General features: G+C 41.4%; 1 protein-coding gene across 3 annotated transcripts in view; it reads right to left on the bottom strand.

Annotated features, from left to right (window-relative positions):
• Zfp398 (zinc finger protein 398) overlaps positions 1–13,418 on the bottom strand; it is a 37,910-nt gene that overhangs the window by 22,368 nt on the left and 2,124 nt on the right. For 2 of the 3 annotated variants that reach the window (XM_030255435.1, NM_027477.3), the window contains exon 2: positions 10,528–10,923. The exons of the other annotated variant lie outside the window; for it this stretch is intronic. Coding sequence is in view for 1 of the 2 variants with exons in the window: in NM_027477.3 (NP_081753.1) it covers positions 10,528–10,923 (396 nt within the window). In the remaining variant the exon portion in view is untranslated. The remainder of the gene's footprint in view (positions 1–10,527; positions 10,924–13,418) is intronic. 3 annotated transcript variants of the gene reach the window in all.

Here is a 13,418-nt window from a genome sequence, read left to right as displayed (position 1 = left end):
CTTTTGGGAAATTACAATATGTACATGTATCCATCGATACCAGTTCTGGTGTCCTACATGCCTCTCCCTTGACAGGGGAAAAAGCAGTTCATGTCATATCTCACTGCTTAGAGGCTTGGGCTGCATGGGGCAAGCCCCTAGTGTTAAAGACAGATAATGGTCCTGCATATACTTCTTCTAAATTTAGCCAATTTTGCAAACAAATGCAAGTAAAACATATTACTGGATTGCCCTATAATCCACAGGGCCAAGGCATAATTGAGAGAGCCCATCGCACTCTGAAACAATATTTGCAAAAACAGAAAGGGGGAATAGAGGCTATGACGCCAAAGATGGCTCTATCCCTTACAATATTTACTCTTAATTTTTTAAAATTGGATGATGCTGGAAGATCACCAGCTGAAAGGCACGGACAATGGCCTCAATCGCCCAATGAAATGGTCAAATGGAAAAATGTCCTTGATAATAAATGGTATGGCCCGGATCCTATTTTAATCAGATCCCGGGGAGCTATTTGTATTTTCCCACAGGGTGAAGAAAATCCACTTTGGGTCCCGACGCGACTGACAAGGACCGTGAAAGAGCAAGATGAACCCCAAGATGATTCTCCTGCTCCTGATGATTGAGACCGGGATAAGTATACCTTTGTGGGCCATAGTAAGATCATGGCCAGTACCTTTACCGGTACATTCCAATTCTTCTACCTTGCCTTTATTTTTTGCAACGGAATGTTATTTGGATGCGCCTTGTGCACGACAAACTCCTCAAGAGCCACGGGTGTATAATAGTACTAGTTTTCATTTGAATTATACACTATGCTTTGTGCATAATGTGGATAAACCTTTTACACCCTGTATATTTTTAAAGAAAAAGATTATCTCTAATTGGGCAGATCCCATTAGCCAAAATAAGGTGAGCTCTGGAGTGTTGTTTAATGCTTTAACGCAAGTTGCTCAAGGAGCGCAATCAGGCTCAGGTGATGTTGAAAATAATATAATTTCACCTATAAACATCACCACTATTATGATAAAGGGAAAGGTGACCATTCCCAAAAGATCACGATGGCCTGTTGGCAATGCTACTGCTATACGCAGCATGCCTTGGTGTCATCCGGACCTCGCATTTCCTATAGTTTTTTCACCTTGTCAATCAAAAATTTTTCCTCGGAAAGAAATAGCAAAGGGTTTTGTTTTGTCACCCCCACTAGATTTTGCTATAATGAACGATAAAGGAGATGCTACAGGGAAAGAAAATATTTGGCCATATTACCCATGGATTTTAAGCAATGAGGCAGGTGCTAGTACCAGTCTGTCAGCCTTTGCATTGCTGACTGGAACCTTTCATGAGATATTGAATGTTTCTGCCACTCTTTCCAATACCTCTACTCATTTAGATAATGTGACAACTAATATGACTACTTCTCCAGTAGAAGTTTGTGTCAATCCTCCATTTTTCTTTATATTGGCTGAATTTCAAAATAATACAGAATGGTTAGATTGTACAAATGTTACTTGTTTTTTGACGCAATGCTGGAATGGAACCAAATTCTTAGCCTTAGTGGTTCATCTACCAATCTTTGTCCCTGTGCCTGTTGAGGCAGATCCAGAGAAGTTCCCAATAACGAGTCTTATTCGGCAAAAGAGAGGTTTTGGAATCACAGCTGCCATTGTTACAGCCATTGTAGTGTCCGCGGCATCAGCAGTTACCGCAGGAACTGCAATGGCCCATCAAATTGATACTGCTGACACCATAAGTCAGATAGCAGAAAAATCCTCTGAAGCATTGCTTACCCTGCAAAAGGTGGATTCTCATATCGCCTCAGGGTTAATGTTAGTGAATCAGAGAGTGGATATTTTACAACATAATATGGAACGGATGATGGATGTCATACAAATGAGTTGTGTGGCATCCACATCGCATGTGTGCATTACTCCCAATAAGTATATTAATAATTCTTTTATTAAAAGTACAGACCTATCAAATTACCTGAAAGGGAACTGGTCGCAGGAGCTGGAGAGGTTGCAGACGAGACTGCAGATGCAGATCCTGAACCTTAATGGGACCAGAGTGGAACCAGTGACCCTCGGAGACTTTACCTCTTGGTTTACCTCTGCTTTTTCTTACTTTAAGGAATGGGTGGGAGTGATTTTGTTTGGTGCTGCCATATGCTGTGGACTGGCGTTCATGCTCTGGTTGGTATGCAAATTCAGAACCCAACAAAAACGTGACAAGGTGATTGTAACTCAGGCACTTTTAGCTATTGAAAACGGCTCCTCCCCTGAAATTTGGTTATCTATGCTCAAGAATTAGTCAGCATGAGATTAGATGAGAGAGACTCAACGATCATTGATCAGCCCTTGCTCATCAATAGGGTGATCATGATTTCCCCACTAATTCAATTTTTGGCTGGCCTCTTTTGCAGAGTTCGCCCTAGGTCATTTAGCAGTTATTGTCACACAGCACTGCGGTATCCAGAGACGGGCAACTTTCCTCGTGCACAGTCCGACCTAAAACAGGAGCCACGGCGGATGGGCATAATTGCACAGGCCTAGTCCAGCCTCATTTTATTAAAACAAACAGGGGGAGATGTGGGAAGCCACATGTGCCGTTGCTGAGTGGCACTGACTACTGCTGGCCACCATGCATAAGATTGGACAAACAGCCAATGTGTACATATGCAGTAAAGTTTTTTGCAAAAACACTGCCTGGCCCAGGCATGATAATGAGGTTCTGTAAGGTACTGAGAGTATAACCAATCGGATGTGAGACATGCAAATGAGGTATGATAATGAGGCTCAGTGAGGTACTGAGAGAGAGCAGCCAATCAGATGAGGAACATGCAAATGAGGCTTAGTGCATAACCAATCAGGGTATGAGACACGCCTCTCCTAGGCCTATAAAAGCAGCACCAGCTCTGGGCAAAAAGTCTTTTCGCCTCTGCAATCAAGCTCTCCCAATAAACGTGTGCAGAAGGATCCTGTTGCAGCGTAGTTCTTGCTGGTCGAGTCGAGCGCGCGCAAGATTCTGGTTACATGTTTTTAGTTTGGCTTCTTAAATTTTATTATCCCTGTTTTCTCCTCTTCCACTGTTTCCTTCAATATTTGGTTTGAATTCAGCAATTCATTCTCTAACTAAAAAAAAAAAGATGTCACCTAAATCCACAAACCACCTATTTGCTGTTTTGGATCGGAATTTTCTTTTTTTTTTTCTTCCATTTTCAATGCATTTTCCATTTTCTGTATTTCAATGTTTGCAACTTGTTGATGTTTAACTAACACTCTGAAGTTCCTCTCTGGCTAACTCTTATGCCATCTGTAAAATCAACAATTTTTCTTCACATTGATCTTTCTCAGATTGCTTCCATACATCATGCTCCATTTTCATTTTCTCTAAATAGACTAATCTGTTCTCAAATTCTAGTTTTTCTTTCTTTTGGGGGGTAGGGTGGAGAGAAAGTCATGAGTGATAGGAACCAAACTCTTAACATCTTTAGTTGCATGCCTAGCCTTTAACGCCTGAATCATCTCTCCAGCCCTCAAATTTGTTCTCATTTGTAAAATTAAGTGCCACAATTTCTGATGAACTTCACTTACTTTACATACTAATTCATGATCTGTTTTTACTTTCAGGAATGCAGGCTTTACTATACTGCTAAGGCTGCTCTCAGACTCCTGAACTCAGGTGCACAGAAGCCCTCAGCTTCCTTTGCACTGAGAGGGCTTGGTAGTACTCGTTAGCTGACTTGAGACCTTCATTATCTGGCTCTCCAGCTCATGCTGGATCTTATTCTTCTCTCTCCAGTTCATGTTGAGATCTTGCTACCTCCATTTTTTTGTATCTAGTTTGAATTTTTTTTTAAAGTTCATGAGTCAATGGAATTCTTGTCCAATTTTATATGGTTTACTGGCTGACTTAAAGGATATTTTGTCTGACACTGCTAACTTTTGTTTCTTGTAATACCTGGTGTTAACCCTAGGGCTTTAGATGTGCCACACAAATGCTGTACCGCTGAGCAACACTCCAATACTGTTTTGTAGCGTTTTTCTCCCAAGCAGTTAGCCTATAATTTAGCTGACACTTTTAGACATTAGAGAACAAACTCATTATTCTCACGGTCTTTGAAGGACTGTTTGGATTGTTTTTTACAGATGGAATATTTGCAGCCCAGTCTAATCTAGAACTTGCTTTGTAGCCAAGGATGGGCTTAAGACGATGTTCCTGTCGCCACCTCCCCAGTGTTAGATTCTAGGCCTGTGCCACCAAGCCCAGCCTCTTTGGGGGATTTTCTACTTGAACAGCAGAATTCTTTTTCAGCTCTTAATTCTGACACTTCAGCCTCTGGACATTCTACTTTCTAGAAGACTTAACAAGTTATTCCACTCTATTTTATTATTTATTTACTTAGTAATTGAGACAGAGTCTCATACAGCCCAGACTGGCTTTAAACTCGTGCCCCCACCCCCACCCCCAACTTCACCTCTCAAGTGCTAGAATGACAGGTAGATGTCACCATGCCCAGACCACTGGACTTTTTACTGTCTTTGGATTTGGTTTGGTTTTGTTGCATTACAAACCCACTGCTGACCTCAGGCTCTTACATGTGCTAGGTGAGGTACTCCACCTCTGAGCTACACTGAGTCACTGGTGTCAAGATTCTGGCTGGGCGTGGTGGTGCACGCCTTTAATCCCAGCACTCAGGAGGCAGAGGCAGGCGGATTTCTGAGTTCGAGGCCAGCCTGGTCTACAAAGTGAGTTCCAGGACTGCCAGGGCTATACAGAGAAACCCTGTCTCGAAAAAAACAAAAACAAAACAAAACAAAAAAAAGCTTCCTTATTCAATAATGTTCCATTTGTTTTATTTACTATTTCAGATAAGGTCTCATTATATAGCCTGCCTGGCCTGGAACTCACAGTATATCTTAAGTTGGCCTGAAATTCATGATCCTCATGTCTCAGTCTCCAGAGTATTGGGATTACAGGTCTATGTCACCATTCTTGACTTCATTAAGTAAATACTAGTATCTATTTAGCTGCCAAGTATTATCTGACATAATAGAAAAGATGTTGGAAGATGAGGAATTAACCTCTAGAGCTCTATGCTTTGAGACTGTAGCCTCCCCCAGCCTTGAGCAGGCTGGTTCTGACTTTGCTGCCACTGTGAGTGAGACTACCTGGGGTGGAGCCTTCTGACCTAGAAGGTTTTATTGTTCTGTCACCTGCTGCTGCACTGCTGCTCTGCTGCTCTGCTACCTGCTGAGAGGCTGAACCTGTCTCCCTGAGATATTCCTGAGATAGCTGATAACCTGTGGAATTGTCAGGGAATTGACCTAGTGCTAACAGCTCTGGCAGACTAGTGCTAACAACTTGGCAACAAAGTATCAAGAAGCAGGGGATGGGCCTCCCCCCTTTATAAGCACAGACTCTTGGTAAACCTTGGGTCTTTGAACAGAAATCTGTCTTCTCTCACCTTTCCTCCCTTACAGCTCAGGCCTCCCACCCAGTAACCAAGTTCACCAAGTTCGTGTGGTGGCAGGCGGCTACAGAGACCATTATTCACAGGCACCCAGAGTAGAAACAACTACAAAGCAGTTCTTAATATCCACTACATACAAAGTTCTCCCTAAGCACCAAAACTAAAGTATGATTTCTGTTTTTAAAAAGGCATATGATCATAGGTAGTTGGTAACAGAGACAGGACATTTTACAAGCAGATTTCTAATAGAGGTGGGATGACCCTAAAAAAGATGGAATTTGGGTTTAGTCTCTGAGTTTGAGGATAGTCTATATAGTGAATTGCAGGCCTGCCAAGGATATATAATGAAATCCTGTTTGAATAAACCAAACAGAGAGAGAGAATGAAGCAATGTCTCAAAATCTCTTAAGGAAGAAGTATTTTCACAGAAATCATAGAACTAGCTAAAAGAAGAATCTCATATTAAATTATTATTCCTCTGCATTTTTGTTGTTTCCTTGTGTTTTGCTGTTTTGGATTTTGTAGATATGGTTTTGCCATGTAGCTCAGACTAGTCTTGTACTCACAGCAATCCTTCTGCCTCGATCTCCTAAGCACTGGGATTACAGGTATATAATACTGTATTTGGCACTCCCACATTAAATTAAAGAGATTTCCTATATGAAGTATGCCTCCTATGCGCCTTTTCTTAATAATTTGGGGATGTACTCCAGGAAACAAATGGGTAAAGATGTATACTGGTGCTAGAACACACTGCATGCCATAAAGGAATGAGTAGAGGTAGTCCTAGCACAAGACACGTACAGTAGGTCAAGAAAGCAATGGACCCAGATTAGATTTAAGATCTGAAGAGAAGCCAGAATATGAATCCAGGTCAGAAAAAGACACCAAGAAGTCTTAGAGAAAAGAGAATATGAAGTAACAAATACACAACACTTCCAGACTTGAGAATACAGTGAAAGTATCTAGTAGAAAAAGAACATCTCTACTAGAAGACACAAGAGCTATGACTTGGAGCCTTAGAGAAACGGCTGCAAGGGGAAGGGTAGCCCAGTGGTTAAGAGCACTGGCTGCTCTTCCAGAGGATCTAAGTTTGATTCCCAGCAACTATATAGCAGCTTGCAGTTATTTGTAACTCCAGTTCCAGGGGATCTAATGCCTTCTTCTGGTCCCCAACAGTCACCAAGCACAGTGAACACACACATATACAGGCAAAACAACGGTACACAAAATAATGATGATGATGATATTAGAAACAACTGCAATCTTAACACAGGCATTCTGAAACCTTTTAGTCTCTGCATCTTTAACCTCTTAAAATGTTCATAGACTTAAGACTAAGAAAATGGAGCAGCGTGTGAAGTGCTGATGTTTGCAACAAGCCTGACACTCTGAGATGGATTCCTGGAACAAGATGAAAGTGCACTGAGAGAAACAATGAGACTCTGCCTTAAAAACAAGGTGGAAGGAGAGACCTGACACCTGAGAAAGTGGTGTCCTGACCTCTACTCATGGGCTATGGCAAGCATGTGCCCCATGTGACAAAATGTAATTTTCAAAAACTACACTCATTAAAAATAAAGAAAGGAAGGAAGGGAGGGAGGGAGGGAGGGAGGGAGGGAGGGAGGGAGGGAGGAGACATTCATTAAAAGCAGGGCCTAGTACAATCGAGTTAAACACTCTACCAACAGAACCATATCTTCCAGTCCAAATTTTCAGTATGCTTTGAATAGAACTAAACACATTTTAATTTCATAATGAAATACCTGAAAGGAATTGTATTATTTTATATATGCCTTTGGAATTTAAGACAGTTAAATGTTATGTATTTCTCTAGGTATTTCACTAACTTAACTGCTAAAACTAAATTAACTACTATTCTATTAATAAAAACTAAATTTAAGTGATTACCAAAGGACATCTGAAGGGCCCAAAATATGCAAATAAAATACAGAGTAGGAAGTACTATATCAAGACCCAGTTTTGCCTGCTTCTGCCTCTCAAGTGCTAGGATTAAAAGGCATAAGCCTTTTCACTCCTTTTTTTTTTTTTTGAGGTAGTCTCACTTAGCACAGGCTAGCTTTACACTTGCTGTATAGATAAGAATGACCTTAAACTTCTGATCTTCTCTCCATCTCTTGGGTGTTGGAATTACATGGATGTGTTATCATATTCAGCGTTATATAGTGCCACAGCTTCATGCATGCTAGGCAATCTCTGGCAATTGAACAATATTTCTGTCCAGTGTGTGTGTGTGTGTGTGCTTGGTATGATTGGCCTGTTACTTATTAGTAGATCAGGCTGTCCTTGATCATGCATAAAATTTTCTGCCTGAGCCTCCTGAATGCTGGGATTACAGGTATGTGTTTACCATGCCTGACTCTGGTTAAACTTCAAGCCTTCATTTCTTTGTACTTAATAAGACTCTAGCTAATACTCATGAAGAAAAGAATTTGAAATTTCCTTTGCTATGACACCTTGGATAACTCTGTATGATTTACTAAAGCTAGTAATGGTTATGTTCCCATCTCTTACACCAGAATGTTAGGATTTTATAACAATAAAACACCATACTATAAGTAAAAACAACATGAATAATATATATTATATAAATTAATCATGTAAAAGTTATATATCTCTATATAATGTACATATGTTTATAATATATACATCTGCTGCAGTATTAATAAATTCTCTCTGGAAAGATAAGGAGAAAAACAACACTTGCTTCTGAGGAATCCTAGAGTACATTCTAAGCTTCTACTCTCATCTTAAACAACTTTTTCTAAATGCATATTATTCACCTGCATGTATGTGTTCCATATGCACACCTTGTACCTGTGGAAACCACAACAGATCCCCCTTAACGGGTTGTGAGCTTCCATGTAAATGCTGGGAATAGAACCTGGGTCCTCTAGAAATGCAGCCAGTGTTCTCCAGCCCCTTACTTTTAATAGTTCTATACTTACACCTAAGAAAAAAAGAAAGAAAGAAAAACAAAGAAACTCTAGTCCCATTATTCTTTTTCTGTTTACTCTACAACTATGGTATTCTGTCTTCTACCTCTATCTTGCCACTCAAAACAAGTTAGGTCAAGATCTCCTCTGACAGCCATGTTGCCAGTCATGTTCACTGTCCTTATCTTTCTAGACCTCCCAGTGTGGTAACTGGCAAATCATAACTCTGCTAGAAATGCTGTTTTCCACCTTAGCTCTGTGGCACCTTAGCTCTGTGGCACCTCCTACTTTGCTGTTTGTTTTCCTACTACCTCACCAGTGTATCCTGCTGAGGTTCCTCTGCTCACTCCTCCTTCTACCTCTGAAGCTTGATCGCTTGTTATCCATGCTCACTAGAGCCATCTCTTCCATCTCATAACTAACAATACAATCTCCATGTCAGTGGCTCTTCACCCTTCCTTGAATTTCTTGAACCTAACACTGCCAAGGGTTCATTCCTTCTACCTCCTGAAGTATTATGACGAAGCAAGACAGTGCAGAGGTTCCTCCATTTTATATTTTTACTGAAGTCATTCTAGGTTTAACTAGAATCTGATCTCCTTCCATAGAAAAATGATGCAACTTTATTCTAGGAACCAAAGGTAAAAATGTCCTAGCTAACTATCTTCGCTTTCCTTAAAACTGCCTGATTATAGAGAACCCCCTCCACTTATCTTAGCTTCTGTTAAAACTGCTTGCTACAAACTGGGTACTTCTGCAAAGCTCTCCTGGAGCTGCTGAGCCAAGATGCCAGGATGTAGTTTCTGCCTTTAAAAACACCCTGTGTTCTAGACAGTGGTTAGGGTGGGGCTAGGGGGTTCTTAGTGAGACCTTCTCAGGTATACATTTGGAAACAGAACACTAGAAAGCACCTATCTTTACCTTTATTAAATTATTTAAATGTGTTTTATGTGTTATAGGTTTTTTTTTTCTTCAGGAAAACATGTAGAACAAGCAAAAATGTATTCAAGAAATAGTTGTAGACTCCAGGTCTCATGCCTGCAATCCCATTACTTGAGAGGCTGAGGCAAGATTCTAAATTGTGGACAGGTGTGGGCTACATATCAAAATCCTATGCCCCACAGATAGATAGATAGATAGATAGATAGATAGATAGATAGATAGACAGACAGACACACACATATGGGGGGGGGAGAGAGCGAATGAGCTTTGGGTTTCTTTTTTTTTTTTCTTTTTTATTCCTGGCTGTCCCAGAACCACTATGTAGACAACGGTGTCCTTTAAGTCACAAAGAGGCTTCTCTGCTTCCAGAGTGCTAGGAATAAAGGCATGCCTACACCCAAAAAATTTTTTAAAGAATTTTTAAAAGTCTGTGCTATGAAAAAAATTATGAGTGAACAAGTATGTCTGGAAACTAGGCATATTACTGTCAAACAGTGATCATCCAAACTTCCTGTTTTCTAAACTAGTTCCTTCAGAAGACAGAGCACTAGCATCTCAGCATGCCTGTTCTGTGACAGCCTAGACTCACAGATGAGCCTGGTCCTTGTAATAGCCACTGACTATAATCCCACACACAGTCTTCCCTCCAACTTTTCACCAAAATTGTCAACAGAATTCAAATTGACTGACTTAAATGATATTGGACTCCTTTTTCCCACTGAGATTGTGACAGTTTAACAAAGAGAGAAGTGACTCCTACGCACGTAAAAGTGAAAGAAATTAAGGGAAAAAACTTCATTTGCCAGAGAGCCAAGTCTGGATTAGAAAGAGTTTTCTCACTGGGAGTTTGACACTGTCCATGTGTACTGAGCCACTGGTGTCCCATGCCTGCCATGCTACCACTTGGGAGGTAGAGGCAGAAAATCAGCAGTTCAAGGCCAGCCTGGGTTACAGTACTATCTCAAAATAAAAATAAATAATAAAGAAAGATATCATTAATACAGTATAGTTCTCAAAGACAAACACAAAACCCCTTCACAGTTCCACTAACCTAAGAAATTTTAAGAGGAAATAGAAATATCTCAGTCACTGACTACTTCTTACTGCAAGTGTCTGAGCGAGTCGTACTGCTGTAGCCCAGAAGTAGGGTATTACCTTTGGGATATCTCCTTTAATACCTGGGGGCAGCCGCAGGATCCAGAAGTTCCTGTTTCTCAACAAGTTCTCCAAGTTCTCCAACCGCCGCTGAAGCAGCCCATACTCCTGCAGCAAGGTCCCCAGCACGGCCCACTTGCCATCCAGCTGGTTCCCAAGCTCTGCCACTGTCTTTTCACAGCTTGCTAGTTTCTTCTCTGCTGTCCCTGTCCTGCCTTCTAGATGGAGGAGTCGCCGGCTGTGGACCTCCACTTTCCTCTCTATGGCCTGCACAGCAGCCACCACTGTCCACAGGGAAATGGCTGCAGTCTGCAGATGTGCCTCATTTGCTGCTGGAGGTGTAGGAAGAGGAAGGGGCTGCAGGGATGTAAGGCATTCCGAGTCCCATTCAGAAGTCTATGTGCAATGGAAAAATGGGGCAAGACATTGAGAATTAGAAGGAATCCACACTCTAAACTACAACCAAATAAGAACTACTTAACTCCCAGGCAGTGGTGGCACACACCTCTAACCCAGTATTTGTGAGGCAGAGGCAGGTGGAACTCAGCGAGTTCCAGGTCATCTGCTCTACGGAGCAAGTTCCAGGGCAGCCAGGGCTACACAAAAGAAACTGTTGGTGGAGGGGGGTAGGAGGGGGGGACCACACACACAAAACAAAATAGCTTTAGTGCATTTACAGTGCCTGTGTCCGCCCTTGTTGCTCTGAAGCCTGTTGATATCAAAAGCCAAGGAACTGTTGTGATGGTTCAAGGATGGATTAGGAAAGATAGTGAATAATAGCTTCTTAAGGCTAGCCTGGTCCATTTGTTCTAAAACAAGGCCCAGAAGTTGAGGTTGCTTATTGCCTTCTCTATCTCTGGAAAAGGCAAATGCACACAAGAATTCTCTGATTTCACTGACCTCAGTGCTCTCTTACAAATCTCCTACACATTGATACGCTAGCCCTGTCTATCATTCAGCTTACACACTACAACTGTACCATAATTTAACAAGCTAAGGGTGTCTAGACTAGAGAAAATATGACAACTACTTTCAAGTATTCAAGGGTTATGAAATAGAAGATAAAACAGGTTTGTTTAATCTTATACTCCAAGGACAGACTAGAAAAATACATGGAAAATTTCAGACTGGTAACAATGTTTGAATTAGATTCTTTCCAAGAAAGTCACAGGCTGTTTGTTCATTGTTTAATGTACTTTGAAACAAAGAGTATCATAAAAGCAAGAAATCTGTACAACAAATAGGATGTTAGACTAAGCCTAATTCTCTGAACCTGATAAACCACTCTGACCAGAGCCTTCCATTTTCACGTCATGCACTATCTTATTCTCTTTTCATCTGGTCTCCAACCTGTTAATTATAACTGTAGCCCTATGATGAGTCCATGTGCTCCTGGCCTACCACCTGTACATGGCTTTGCTTTCTTCCCTGCTTGACCACTTCAGCCACTTTCAACCCCATGTCACTCCAGTCTCTAAGTCTCACTTGCTCAGCTGACTTTCTAATTTGAATGAGCTGAATCATTCACATTTTGTTTGCTTCTACAGTCAGGTAGACCTAAAAAGAAAATTACACAACCACGTGAGATGCTGTCAGCATACACCAATGGTCAGTGCTCAGTGGGGGCACTTGACACTATCTAGTACCTTCCAGGCTTCTACAAACTCTCAAACTAATGTGAAACAATAACTAGAAAAGAGCTGAGCAATCAGCCAGTGAGGTGGCTTAGCAGATAAAGGCACTTACAGCAAATAAAGCCTGATTATCTGAGCTCAATCTCTGAGATCCAAATGTCAGAAGAAGAGAATCAAGTCCCCCAAGTTGTCCTTTGCACTGAGGAAACTGAGTTAGAAGAACTGCTGTTAAGTTTCAGTCCAGTCTGGCTATAGAGTGAGTACCAAGGCAGCAAGGGCTACGGATAGCAAGACCTTAACCCCAAGTCCTGATCCGCACCCCCCCTTCCCCAAATCTAGTTAAAATACATATTTTCATTCGGTGAATGTGAAAAGGAGATGGTGTACTTTAAGTGAGCTCTTAGGTCATGGATGCTGCATCTACTGATTCAGGGAGCACACAGGGAGGGCAGAAACTTATCCAGATAGCACCCTTACTCTCCAGAGATGACATGATATCTTACTGTAAGTAAACTGAAATAGGCCAGGTGGTAGTAGCACACACTGTTATTCCCAGCACTAGGAGGGCAGAGACAGGTGGATCTCTGTAAGTTCAAGGTCAGCCTGGTCTACAGAGAGAGTTCCAGGGCAGTCAGGGATACAGAGAAAAACCCTGTCTTCAGAAGAAATAGAAAAAGGAAATTGAAATAATTAGACCTAAACTCTTTTACTCCTCCCCACATCAAGCCTATTAGAAAATGCTTTCTTTCTTTTTCAAAGAAAGATGTTTCATTTTATTTAAAGCAAGTCTCTCCACTTGAACTCTGAATACCAGCCCTCCTAACTTATAAAGTACACTAAAAAGCAAACCAAAAACAAAACAAAAGACAGCTGGTGCGATGGCACATGCATTTGATTCTAGCACTTACAGAGGCAGAAATACTTCTGTGAGTTCAAGCCAGCCTGATCTACACATTGGTCAGTTAGGGTTACATAGGTGAGACTCTGTCTCAAGAAGACCCAGTAGAAGTAGTAGTAGTGGTAATGGTGGTAGTGGTAGCAGTAGCAAAAAACTGTCAACAGTAATAAAAAGTTGTCAATGAAGTGCTCAACAGAAATGAGGCAGTGCCCAAATCCCAAGGCTCAGTGACCATTGAAGAAAAAGGGCAGCAAGACTCTGAAATCCAGAGTTGGACTGGATCCAAAGAGTTTCTTCGGGACATGACAGGACTACTGCACTCATGAACTCTTATCAGCTATGGCCGCCTGCATGAAATC

Source organism: Mus musculus, chromosome 6 (genome assembly GCF_000001635.26).
Source record: "Mus musculus strain C57BL/6J chromosome 6, GRCm38.p6 C57BL/6J".
NCBI lineage: Eukaryota > Metazoa > Chordata > Mammalia > Rodentia > Muridae > Mus > Mus musculus.
This window is presented reverse-complemented; position numbering and strand designations above follow the sequence as displayed.